Genomic DNA, 11,163 nt, shown 5'->3' with positions numbered 1-11,163 from the left:
GCAGGTTGCGATAGGGAAACGAAGGACTAGATTAGATGGGATGAGATGAGGTGTCGTCGGGCTGGTTATGAACGGCGTCGCACAAGGAGACAGGGTACCTTGGGTTGCTCCCTGAGGTACATCAGACAGACGGACTCGTTCAGGCCAGGCACAGGCCGTTAGTGGATTGAGGGGCGAGCCGTCAAACAGGCCCCAAGCCAGGGGTACCTACTGGAGCTGGCTTAGTGAGGTACTGCAGGAGGCGTTTCAGCGCTCGCTGGATACTCGCCTGGCAGTGGAGTACCTTAGTGGAGGGCTCTGAATGCGCACCTTATTAGAGCCCGCGTCAGGTCAGGTCGGTTCTAATGGGCTGGAGTGTTGCAGATAATAGGGGCAAGATCACAGGATGGTCATGATCATTGAGAAGAATGAATGACTAGAGTACATATGCATGCATGCATACAAAATCGATGACAGAAGCGATATTAGGTACTGACTGACTTGTGTTACCAGGCAACCTAACCTAACTCGATAAGCTCAGCAACCATCCGATGCATTCCACGTGAGTAACGAGGATGATGGCTCGGCAACAAGACGTTGATGATCTCGAGTACGAGGACCCATGAGACAGACGCTTTCGTCCAACAATGGATGTCTACGTTGGCCTAATAAAAGTTCTAGCTATTGAGTTGCTAGGTGACTTGGGATTGGGCCAGTGAGTGGAAATTTAATGAATGGTATGGGATGGAGTCTGGACAAGGATCCAGTCGAAATGAGGCATCGAATGGATCTCGTTCTATTCAGGCTTAGCCAGGGACCAAGTAAATTACCATCATAAAGGAAGGTTTCCAATTCCCACCCATCACGGTTCAGAGTAGCCAGCCGCTTTGACAATTGAACTTGAAACAAAAAGGAGCTACGGTACGACTTTGACTGGTTTTTATTAGTTTCTTTCCCGAGACTGACACGTTTTGAGTGCGATTGAGAAATTGTTGTGCGGCATTGATTCAACTAAGAGAGTGACTGTTAATAGAGAAGAAGAGATGGGAGTGTGATACGACAATTCAATAAAATGACACAAGATCGACCTCGACATGGGACGGGTATTATTACTTAGCAGTCCAAGTCCAGACTCCAGACTCCAGATTCATACTACGAATACGTATCCGGATAATTACCCCTATTCCATCCAATATCTCCCAAGACGAGAGCTTCGGCGTGTTCCTGGGTACCTCGGCTCTGTAACTTACTGCACGGCATTGTTTGCCCAAGGCAGGGCAGGGCAGGGCAGCTTAAACATTGTTCCATTCAAACGTCTAGAAGCTTTCCTATGAATTCTGAGCTTTGATTTTGACGTGGGATCGCATGAGCTTGTGTGGGGATATCTCCGTCCGTCTCATATTGCTCTCCCCACATCCAGCGATCAAGCTCTCGTCCCAGATTGATTGTCATCGGTGGACCATTCGCATCCAAGGACTTTATTTTGGAATCATTTATGCCGCTAATGTAGACAAAGTTTTACCGTGTTGCTCAAGTATTTTACTAATAGACTCCTGTCCAATATGAGCCTGCATCAAGAGGGCCGATGATCGGCTTAAAATGGTTGATATATCAAGAGCTTCACTAACGACAGAGCATTGAAATGCCTCGTCCAATATATCCAATTGCTTATTATGTTAGTTTAGAACCATAGTTTACTACACCAGAATCATTCTGGCTATGGGTATCACTGGAGCGTTGAAGTGATCAACTCAAACCTTGTCCCCTCTTGGCGCCGTTCGGCAGCCAGACAGACCACTTTTTACCCGATACTGCAAATCCAACGATTGATTTTCTTTGCCCTCTCCGGTCGTCGGACGACAAGAACTTGACTTTGTTCTCAACTCCAATTGCGCCCATCATGTCTTTCCGCACTCTCAGAATCGGTACGACATAACATCCCTGACTAAATACAATCCTCCCCAGGTAGCTAATTGTCTCCTCGATTGCAGGTCTCATTCCTGGTGACGGTATCGGCAAGGAAGTCATCCCTGCTGGTCGCCGCATCCTCGAAGCCCTGCCCTCCTCTCTCGGCCTCAAGTTCGACTTTGTCGACCTCAAGGCCGGCTTCGAGACCTTTGAGCAGACCGGCGCTGCCCTCCCCGACAAGACTGTCGAGGTCCTCAAGAATGAGTGCGATGGTGCTCTCTTTGGAGCTGTGAGCTCTCCTACCCAGGCCGTCAAGGGCTACTCGTCACCTATCGTCGCTCTGCGCAAGAAGCTCGACCTCTACGCCAACGTTCGACCTGTCAAGACCGTCATGACTGCTGCTAAGCCCATTGACATGGTCATTGTTCGTGAGAACACCGAGGATCTCTATGTCAAGCAGGAGCAGACCCACGATACCCCCGAGGGCAAGGTCGCCGAGGCTATTAAGCGCATTTCCGAGAAGGCTTCCTTCCGAATTGCTGCCATGGCTGGTGACATTGCTCTGCGCCGACAGAAGATCCGCGATGCTGGTGCCTCCAGCATTCACAAGTCTCCCCTTGTGACCATCACCCACAAGTCCAACGTCTTGTCCCAGACCGATGGCCTTTTCCGTGCTACATCCAAGAAGGCTCTTGCCGACCCCAAGTTCTCCTCCATCGCCATTGAGGAGCAGATCGTCGACTCCATGGTCTACAAGCTCTTCCGTCAGCCCGAGGACTACGACGTCATCGTCGCCCCTAACCTGTACGGTGACATTCTTTCCGACGGTGCTGCTGCTCTTGTCGGTAGCTTGGGTCTCGTCCCTAGCGCCAACGTTGGTGAGGGCTTCGCCATTGGTGAGCCCTGCCACGGCAGCGCTCCTGATATTCAGGGCCAGAACATCGCTAACCCCATTGCTACTCTCCGATCTACCGCACTGATGCTCGAGTTCCTTAACGAGGAGGAGGCTGCTGCCAAGATCTACGCTGCTGTTGATGGCAACCTTGAGGATGGCAAGCTGCTCAGCCCTGATCTGGGTGGTAAGGCCACCACTGAGGAGGTTGTTGCTGACATCCTCCGACGTCTGTAAGAAAATGAGAGCAAAGGAGACCCCCTCAAAAATCGGTAGATAGCCCAGATATTTTGTGCTAGACAAACGTGCAACTATGTGGCCAGGGTTTGGAAAAAGCCCCAAGTTTCACATTAAAATAAACAAACATGCGAAGATCTAGAGAGGATTGTATATTTCATCCGTTTTGTTTATCCATCTTTCCCATACCTTCTATGACCAAGGTACTCTTTCCAACTTCTACTACTCATCTATCTGTCGTAGACTTCTAAACTCCTTGTGAGAAGTTGTCATGTTATGACATTATATTACAAGATCATAGACCCATTCGGTTGTGTTATACATTGGCACATTGACCGTGCCTGGGCCAAAACATCACTGATGTATGGCCACTTCCCTTCAAGCCCGGGGGATCGTTTATTTGGTTCGCTTAGCCTCAAGCTCAGCCTGGTGCTTGGCGACCAATTCCTTCCTATAAAGCTGTTAGTGATTATAACTCGTTGTGTTGGGGGTTCAACATACTGGAGATGAGGAGGAGCAGGGGCGTAATGGCTGAATTCCATGCTGAACTCGCCCTTGCCCTGAGTAGCAGCACGGAGCTGAGAGCTGAAGCCAAACATAGCGTTCAAACTGCAGTCGCAGATGAGAGTGAAATCCTCACTGCCAATATCGGTATCGTGGATGGTGGCGTTGCGCTTGTTCATGAGCATAAGAATGTTACCCTGGAACTCGTTGGGAGCGGTGATAGTGGTCTTCATGAGAGGCTCAAGAACCTGACCACCAGCTTCGGGGAAAGACTTCTTGAAGGCCATCTGCGTAGCCAAGTTGAAAGCGTGATCGGAAGAATCAGTAACGTGAGTGGCACCATCGTTAACAACCATCTTTGCGCCAATAACCTTGTGGCCCAGGAGAGGACCCTTTTCGCAAACAGCCTCGAAACCCTTGGCACAAGCAGACAGGAACTTGTCGGGAATGTTGCCACCGACGACCTGGCTCTCATAGTGGTTCTCATCGGGCTTATCATTGGGCTCGATCCATCCAGCAACACGGGCAAAGTCACCAGGACCACCACTCTGTCGCTTGAAGAGGAAATCATAATCGGCTCGGCGGGCAATAGTCTCACGGTAGGCAACACGAGGCTGGCCAGTGACACAGTCGGTCTTGTACTCACGTCGGAGACGCTCGACGTAGACTTCAAGATGCAATTCACCCATGCCAGAGATGATGGTCTCCTCACTCTCAGGGTCGACGTGGACACGGAAAGTAGGATCCTCACGCTGGAATCGGTTCATAGCCTTACTGAAGTTGTCGGCATCGCCAGTTCGCTTGGGCTTGATAGACAGAGACATGACAGCATCGGGGACGAACATGGAAGACATGGTGTAGGGGAGACCACCGTCAGTGAAGGTGTCACCAGAAGCACAGTCGACACCAAAGACGGCGCAGATCTCACCGGCACCAACCTCAGAGACGTCCTCCATCTCGTTGGAGTGCATGCGGACAATTCGGGGAATTCGAACCTTCTTATCAGTTCGGGAGTTGAAGAGGTAGGTACCCTTGCTCAGCTTGCCCTGGTAGACTCGAATGTAGGTGAGCTGGCCATAGTTGTTCTCCTCGAGCTTGAAAGCAAGGCCAACAAAGGGAAGAGAGTCGTAGGGAACCAGCTTGACAGTCTTCTCATCCTGGGATTTGTCCAGACCAGTGTTTTCAATCTCAGAGGGGTTAGGCAGGTAATCACAGACGGCATCGAGCATGGGCTGAACACCCTTGTCGGCAAGAGCAGATCCCATCATGACAGGAGTGAAGGCTCGGGCAATGGTGGCACGGCGGATAGCAGCCTTGATCTGAGCGTTGGAAGGCTCCTGCTCTTCAAGGAACAATTCGGCAATTTCGTCGTCGACGTCGGCGAGCTTCTCGACCAGAGCCTGTCGCTTCTCCTTGGCAAATTCCTGGAGAGGACCGGGAATCTGATCGGTGACGCGAACCTTGGTACCACGAGGACCCTCAAAGTACATAGCCTGCATGTTGATCAAGTCGACAACGCCAAGGAACTCGTCCTCAGCACCAATAGGAATCTGAATAGCGGCGGCGGGAATCTTAAGCTTAGTGTTGATCTGTTCGACGGCCTTCCAGGGGTTGGCGCCCATTCGATCCATCTTGTTGACGAAAGAGAGACGGGGAACATTGTAACGCTTCATTTGACGGTCGACGGTGATAGTCTGAGACTGTACGCCAGAAACAGCGCATAGAATCATGACAGCACCGTCGAGGACTCGTAGAGCTCGCTCGACTTCGATGGTGAAATCAATGTGACCGGGTGTATCAATCAGGTTGAAGTGGTAGGTTTCCTCTTTGCCGTTTTCCGTTTTCTTCCAATCAGCGAACGTAGCCGCAGACTGGATGGTGATGCCTTTTTCCCTTTCGAGTTCCATAGAGTCCATCTTAGCGCCGACGGAGTCTTTGCCTCGAACCTCGTGGATCGAGTTGATTCGGCCGGTGTAGAACAGGACTCGTTCACTGACGGTTGTCTTTCCACTGTCGATATGCGCCTGTCGATCTTGTTAGCGAACAGGGAGACTTGACGGTGGTGTCATGATCATACAGCAATACCAATGTTACGGACTCGAGACAAGCGCTTGGCCTCCTCGGCGGACATATTTGCGGCGACATATTCAGGTGTTAGACTAGCAGCGTCCTCTTGAGCTTTCTTGAGACTGTTTTACTGTATGAGCAAGGTCTCTGGGATCGTAATGGGGTATCAATTGAACTCACGCTTCTTGCGCAACATTGCAGACACGCTTGGTCTGGCTAAAAGCTCGTCGACTCTCCCATACAGGAGCAGCAGCGGATATAGTAAAAGAATGGCTGCCGCAGCTTGACTGCTGGGCGCCCAGTAGCAGATGGCTATTAAGCCATCTGGCAGCCCTTGTTGCCCTCATTGTGCAATCTTGGACTTCAGTGAAGAAGTTGAGGAGAGGGTTGCCAATGATCGACGGACCATTGGATAGGAAACTTTTTTTCTTGACGTCGGGATTAGCAGGATGGAGGCGTTGCGCCTCATGAATCCACGTCTCTGATTCGTTCAGCGCTCAAGTGCTGCCCGAAACAGTCCTGCACCTCCCTGTAAGTTAAGTGAGACTGGGGCCTCTCAAGTCTCAACTGAAACTACAATAATTAACAGTTGTGGGTGGTTGTAAACTCCATGACGACCCGACAGGATTCAACATTTCCAGAAACTAGGGTTCTTCATTACAATTCACCTTATGGTGAATTTCGTCTAGGCTCATTTACGCCACTCTTATACTGGTATCATTTGTGGTATCCATCCCATCGCCCGTTGCGCCCTTTTATCTTCATAACCTGCGGCTCCATCCGGCCGTAAAAAACGCCAAAATCAGCTCATGTCCACGTTAACAAAACCTTTAGAACGCCAGCATCATGAATCCGTGGCCTCCAAAAGTAGACAGCTCTATGCTATGCAAATGCAATGCAGCCAAAACTCCCCAGACGTTGTCATCAAAAACTGTGCAAGATCCCTCCACCTAAAAGTACAAACCCCATTGTGGCAACAGTCATCGCCAACGGCGCTCTAGAGGGTGTCAGGGGTGAGGCTGCGTTGTCCTCGTCGTCCTTATCCCAATCTGACTTTTGAAATCCATCCGCGGCAGAATAGTTATGGCCCACAACGTCAGGATTCTCCGTCGCTTTGTGTTGGTTGGCCACTGCCGTCGCAGACGGGATGCTGGCTCCGTAGCTCTTGAACGCAACTCGTTTGGTCGCAGTAGAATTGAAGTCGGTGGCAGCAATTCCAACCTCGTTGTTTACCAGGTCGTAGACGACATAAGCAGATCGAAGAAAGGTGTTTCCAAGTAGGTACAGTTCACTGGTGTCGTTCTGTATGCCGAAGGAGCACATCGTCTGACCTTTGTACGGGCCTGATTCAAAAACAGGCATGCTGTCCCTATCGCTGGTCATGGTGAGAACAAGCTCATCCATGCCTACACTGATGCTAGGGCCATCTGGGCCAGCAAAACCAAAGGTGAAATTGCCTTCATTTTCGCCGAAAGCGCAGGGAAGAACTGCAACTCCATAGTAAGATGACCAGATGGCACCGACCTCCTTCCAAATCTCGGTCGTTAGGTTGTGGGGCAAATAGCTAAGTGTCGTTCCAGAGTCGAGAACTGTCTTGATTGGGAAGCCATCCGATGTAAGGACATCGCTGCCGCTTGAGCTAGTAGCGACGAGCGAAGTCAGTACAACGATGAAGTGGTAGTAATGACCATCCAGCTGTTGGATGTCGATTCGATGCATGTCACCGACATATTTCGATGTGTCTACACCCCCGAAGAGAACGGTGCCGGCTTTGGCGTCCAAATCGTTGAGCCAGACGCTGTAAGCAATTGTGTTGACATAGCCTGATTCATACATGGCGACAGGAAGGTTTGGATAGATAACATCTGTAGTGCTGCTTGAAGCCTCATTCTTGGCGTATCCAACACCAATGAGTCCATAGGAGATGTTTGTTTTGATAGCTAGGCCCATGGTCAAGTTGTTGATGACTGCGCCGTCCAATTCAAAGTGATCTTCAAAATAATCGCCCTTGACGTAGCTGTCATCCACAAAGGTGAGGCCGAACATGCCGGGTGCAACATGTTTGAATGACTTGGACTTGTCTGGATCAACTGGTGCAGATTATCAGTAACAGAACGAGTTTATGCTAGCAGTGGGTGATCTTACAGCTTCCTAGAGGGCATCCTTTCTTGTCGTCATCCTCTGTGCATACGTCTGCACAATTCCAAGGGACCCAGACATCGCTACTCCCTGTATCAAGCTGAAGGGTGATCTTTTGGGGCGGGTTTCCAATTGTGACTTCCGTAAAGTAGCCTCCCTCGGTTCTGTCGTTACGGATGACTTCCTCATATGTTGTTTTGCTGCGACGAGCCAAATGTGGTTGAGGATGGCGGCCTTCAATGTTCCACTGGATAGTTTGAGCGTACACGAGGCCCCATGAAGAAACCAGCGAAGCACCCCAGAGCCACGACTTCATTGCAGCCACCACGGAAGAGCTGTTGAGGGCCGGAGAGAAATGAGTTCATGAATGGCGTCGAAACGGGGTAACGCCACCCTCCTCCATAGGGTGAATGGGCGCGAGGCCAACCAGCCAGCCGGTAGCGATATGCAATAGAAACAATGACTTGTCCTGATGCTTTTGAGTAAGATAGATAGAATGTATCAGGATAAATGAGAAAAGAAAAATAAGAATTGTAGGGTAATAGGTTGAGCGACGTGTGGTGCAGTTAAGTGAGTTGCACTAAAGTCTATGAACCTCAAAGAGGCGTCTGCTGCAGACTAGAGGCGAGGCAGAGGCAGGGTACTAAAGAGGTACAGTACCAAAGATAGGATTGGGACGGGGGATGTGGAGTATTTGACAATTGCAATGAGGGGAATTCTGGAGAATATGAAAGGACAAGGATGAGAAATGGAACGAAAGACGAATCAGGATGAGGAACTGATTGATTAGAAGGTATCGATTGACAGGAGAAGACAGAAAATGAATGGTTGAAGTGGAAGAAACGGCAGTGGCACGGGGGGGGCCACGCAATCAACCAAGCAAGCTGTGAGAGTCGAGAGTCGGGACTTTCCTTGTTGAACGAAAGACTATTACCAACTCGTACCCGATTAGACTAGCAAGTAAGGTACTGGTACTGTAAACGTACCTGACCTAACCTCCTAATAACGCCAAGATGGATGTCTTGTTGACCCTTGCCTTGGCGACTTGGTTGGTTTTGCCCTGCACTAAAAAGACCTAGAGAGGGAGAGAGAAAGAGAGAGATTCGTCACCCAAACAGAGTACGGATACGTAAGGTAAGTACGGATACCTATGGACAAAACATTATAGCCGGGCCGACAGGTACTGACAGCCGTTTATGTCTCGTGCTTTCTGTCAGTCAATCCATTTAATTTAGTAGGTAGGTCCTAAGGAGGTAAGGTAGGTGCTGTACCAGGTAGGACCAAGGTAAGATGGGTGGGTACTGCAGATGGGTTTAGTCTGGTCGGGTCGTTTGAGGCTTACGAAGCCCGGTGCTAACGCTAACTGTTTCGTCTGGGCCGAGTCCAGAAACACGATCGGAAGTTAAGAGTAAAGGGAACTCCGTGAGTGCCGACAATCAGTTGCTTTTTTGTTGAGATGTTTAGTTTGGTTAAAGAGACAAATATCTAGACTATACTATTTCTTGGGATTGATCTTATCTCAGTTTCTTATTCTGCAATCCAGAATACGAGACACTGTACTGTATCTATACAGTACATTACAGTGAGTGGTGCTGTAAAGTGGTTCGTAAACTCTGATGAGACCGCCAAGAATTGATCATCAGCGCCATCGAATTAAAGCGCAGCCCTAAACACGGTACCTGGCAGATCAATTGAGTTTCCCAAAACAAATGGATGATCCAACAGTAACTCGAAAGCATTGCATTCGACCCTTGTCTCTTCCGTCATGTTGTGTAGCAATTAATTGGCACTTGCATTCTGTTCTCCCACTTTCCGTGCAGCCGTGCGAGCGTTGGATATTAACAGCTGACGACGACACCTTAAGCCAAGTCCAGCTGCAATGCCGTTGTTCCGTGCAGCGCTTGGAACTGGACTACACTACAACAAGTTTGACTCGATACAAGCCCCCAATCGCTTTAGTCCCTCCACCAGAACCTCTGTCTCGCAGACATAACCCATTCTCACATAGCCTTTGAAGTCCTCGTCGCTACCAAAACATTTTGAACCCGCCACCAGCAACACGTTGTGCTTGCGCAACAGATCCAAGCAAAAGTCGACGTCGTTGACAGGCTTACCATCTTTACTGAACCGAACAAACGCGGTTGTACCGGCTGTAGGCTCCACCCATGAGCATACCGACTTGTAGCGAGCGATAAACTCCTTGACCAGACACGAATTGGTTCTTGCCAAGTTCAAGTTACGATCGACAAGAAATGGCAGCACTGCTGGTGACAGCGCATATCTCGCGACTTGGTCGTCTATCTGTGAGACGCTGATGGTGGTATAGTCTCGTGCCGCCATCACCGCCGAGATAATCGATTTATCCTTGCTGGCAATCCATCCAACTCGGATGCCAGCCAGAGCATATCCTTTTGACATGGATCCTTTTGACATGGATCCTGTCACAATGGACTTGTTGTAGCCCAAGGTCGTTGCTGGTTGCGGTACTTCCATCTCACCAGAAGCTCCCCCGTGGAATAGCGGCCGGTAAACCTCATCTGAGAAGAGGATTATGTCTTTTTCCTGTGCGATTTGGGCAATGCGTTTTAGCACACTGTTCGGGATAGGTACTCCCGTGGGGTTGTTGGGGTTGTTGATTATGATCATCTAGCACACCATGTGAGTCGCAGTTTTCTCAACAATTCCTTCATCCTCACCTTTGTATTATTCTGGATCATGCCTGCCAGGTCGTCTGTGTTGGGCACGAAGTTTTCTTCTTCTTTCAGCTTCCACAACGTGACTTCTGCGCCAATGCTGCGAGGAACGTCATATAGTTGTTGATATGTTGGATATACGCAGACAACATGGTCCCTAGGTCCCAGGAGGCTAGATAGACATCAGAAGGGTGTTCAAGGTACAGTACAGGTGGTTGGAGTATGTTTTCTTGCCTACCTACCTATATAGAGCCAAGAAATTGGCACCAATTGCACCTTGGGTAACGACAACATCCTCAGCGGCAAACCGAGTGCCTTTGTTGCTGCAATTGGCAGCAATTCGTTCTCGCAAAAGAGGCGAGCCGGGAATAGCACCATAAGTGAGTTTGATGTTTGTATCAATAGGACCTGGCGTCTTTGTGTCTGTACACATGCCCACCAAGTCGTCTATGGAAATCGAAGCAGCGCATGTCTCTGCAACGTTGTCTCGTACTCGTCCATCCATTGTTCGACAGCGAAAGGGACAATCCGGACCATGTTTTCGCTTGCCAAGGTTTGTTGTTCTGTGTGTAGAAACTTTCGATTTGCAGCTGAATACTCCTAAGATGAGCGGGCGTCTGTAACAGCTTTATAAGTTTGTCCATAACCATGAAACTTCTATACTGAGGCACGTAGGCACGAAAGAGGTGGGCCAGCCCGACCCACCCTTCACGCCCTTCTTAACACCTTCGAACGCCCTCTACT

At 49.7% G+C, this 11,163-nt stretch overlaps 4 protein-coding genes across 4 annotated transcripts; 1 reads left to right on the top strand and 3 right to left on the bottom strand.

Annotated features, from left to right (window-relative positions):
* Positions 1 to 1,773: 1,773 nt before the first annotated feature.
* Positions 1,774 to 3,165, top strand: B0J16DRAFT_291227 (uncharacterized protein). Its single transcript, XM_046124278.1, has 2 exons — positions 1,774 to 1,904; positions 1,971 to 3,165. Exons 1-2 carry the CDS (start codon positions 1,880 to 1,882, stop codon positions 3,014 to 3,016), a joined length of 1,071 nt encoding a protein of 356 aa, XP_045980336.1. The 5' UTR covers positions 1,774 to 1,879; the 3' UTR covers positions 3,017 to 3,165.
* On the bottom strand, positions 3,166 to 6,057 carry B0J16DRAFT_291224 (P-loop containing nucleoside triphosphate hydrolase protein). The gene is made up of 4 exons (XM_046124277.1): positions 5,768 to 6,057; positions 5,598 to 5,709; positions 3,518 to 5,544; positions 3,166 to 3,467 (listed from the first exon to the last, which is right to left on the bottom strand). Exons 1-4 carry the CDS (start codon positions 5,932 to 5,934, stop codon positions 3,413 to 3,415), a joined length of 2,361 nt encoding a protein of 786 aa, XP_045980335.1. The 5' UTR covers positions 5,935 to 6,057; the 3' UTR covers positions 3,166 to 3,412.
* Positions 6,058 to 6,222: 165 nt separating this feature from the next.
* B0J16DRAFT_176859 (aspartic peptidase domain-containing protein) lies at positions 6,223 to 8,319 on the bottom strand. Its single transcript, XM_046122515.1, has 2 exons — positions 7,733 to 8,319; positions 6,223 to 7,677 (listed from the first exon to the last, which is right to left on the bottom strand). Exons 1-2 carry the CDS (start codon positions 8,040 to 8,042, stop codon positions 6,512 to 6,514), a joined length of 1,476 nt encoding a protein of 491 aa, XP_045980334.1. The 5' UTR covers positions 8,043 to 8,319; the 3' UTR covers positions 6,223 to 6,511.
* Positions 8,320 to 9,507: 1,188 nt separating this feature from the next.
* B0J16DRAFT_176821 (pyridoxal phosphate-dependent transferase) lies at positions 9,508 to 11,162 on the bottom strand. Its single transcript, XM_046122514.1, has 3 exons — positions 10,662 to 11,162; positions 10,423 to 10,591; positions 9,508 to 10,372 (listed from the first exon to the last, which is right to left on the bottom strand). The coding sequence occupies exons 1-3, from the start codon at positions 10,922 to 10,924 to the stop codon at positions 9,644 to 9,646; spliced, it is 1,161 nt and encodes a 386-aa protein (XP_045980333.1). The 5' UTR covers positions 10,925 to 11,162; the 3' UTR covers positions 9,508 to 9,643.
* Position 11,163: the final 1 nt, after the last annotated feature.

This window comes from Fusarium flagelliforme, assembly GCF_020744385.1.
Source record: "Fusarium flagelliforme strain FIESC 12 MPI-CAGE-AA-0113 chromosome Unknown B0J16scaffold_6, whole genome shotgun sequence".
NCBI classification, from domain to species: domain Eukaryota; kingdom Fungi; phylum Ascomycota; class Sordariomycetes; order Hypocreales; family Nectriaceae; genus Fusarium; species Fusarium flagelliforme.
This window is presented reverse-complemented; position numbering and strand designations above follow the sequence as displayed.

Excerpts from the sequence above, each read along its gene's own strand:
- B0J16DRAFT_291227 (XM_046124278.1), top strand. The coding sequence starts at position 1,880 with ATGTCTTTCCGCACTCTCAGAATCG. Across the intron at positions 1,905-1,970 it reads TTTCCGCACTCTCAGAATCG|GTCTCATTCCTGGTGACGGT; the intron begins GTACGACATAAC and ends CCTCGATTGCAG.
- B0J16DRAFT_176821 (XM_046122514.1), bottom strand. The coding sequence starts at position 10,924 with ATGGATGGACGAGTACGAGACAACGTTGCAGAGACATGCGCTGCTTCG. Across the intron at positions 10,592-10,661 it reads AATTTCTTGGCTCTATATAG|CCTCCTGGGACCTAGGGACC; the intron begins GTAGGTAGGCAA and ends ATGTCTATCTAG. Across the intron at positions 10,373-10,422 it reads TGATCCAGAATAATACAAAG|ATGATCATAATCAACAACCC; the intron begins GTGAGGATGAAG and ends ATGGTGTGCTAG.
- B0J16DRAFT_291224 (XM_046124277.1), bottom strand. The coding sequence starts at position 5,934 with ATGAGGGCAACAAGGGCTGCCAGATGGCTTAATAGCCATCTGCTACTG. Across the intron at positions 5,710-5,767 it reads TGCAATGTTGCGCAAGAAGC|TCTCAAGAAAGCTCAAGAGG; the intron begins GTGAGTTCAATT and ends ACAGTAAAACAG. Across the intron at positions 3,468-3,517 it reads CCTGCTCCTCCTCATCTCCA|GAAGGAATTGGTCGCCAAGC; the intron begins GTATGTTGAACC and ends ACAGCTTTATAG.
- B0J16DRAFT_176859 (XM_046122515.1), bottom strand. The coding sequence starts at position 8,042 with ATGAAGTCGTGGCTCTGGGGTGCTTCGCTGGTTTCTTCATGGGGCCTC. Across the intron at positions 7,678-7,732 it reads AGGATGCCCTCTAGGAAGCT|TTGATCCAGACAAGTCCAAG; the intron begins GTAAGATCACCC and ends AATCTGCACCAG.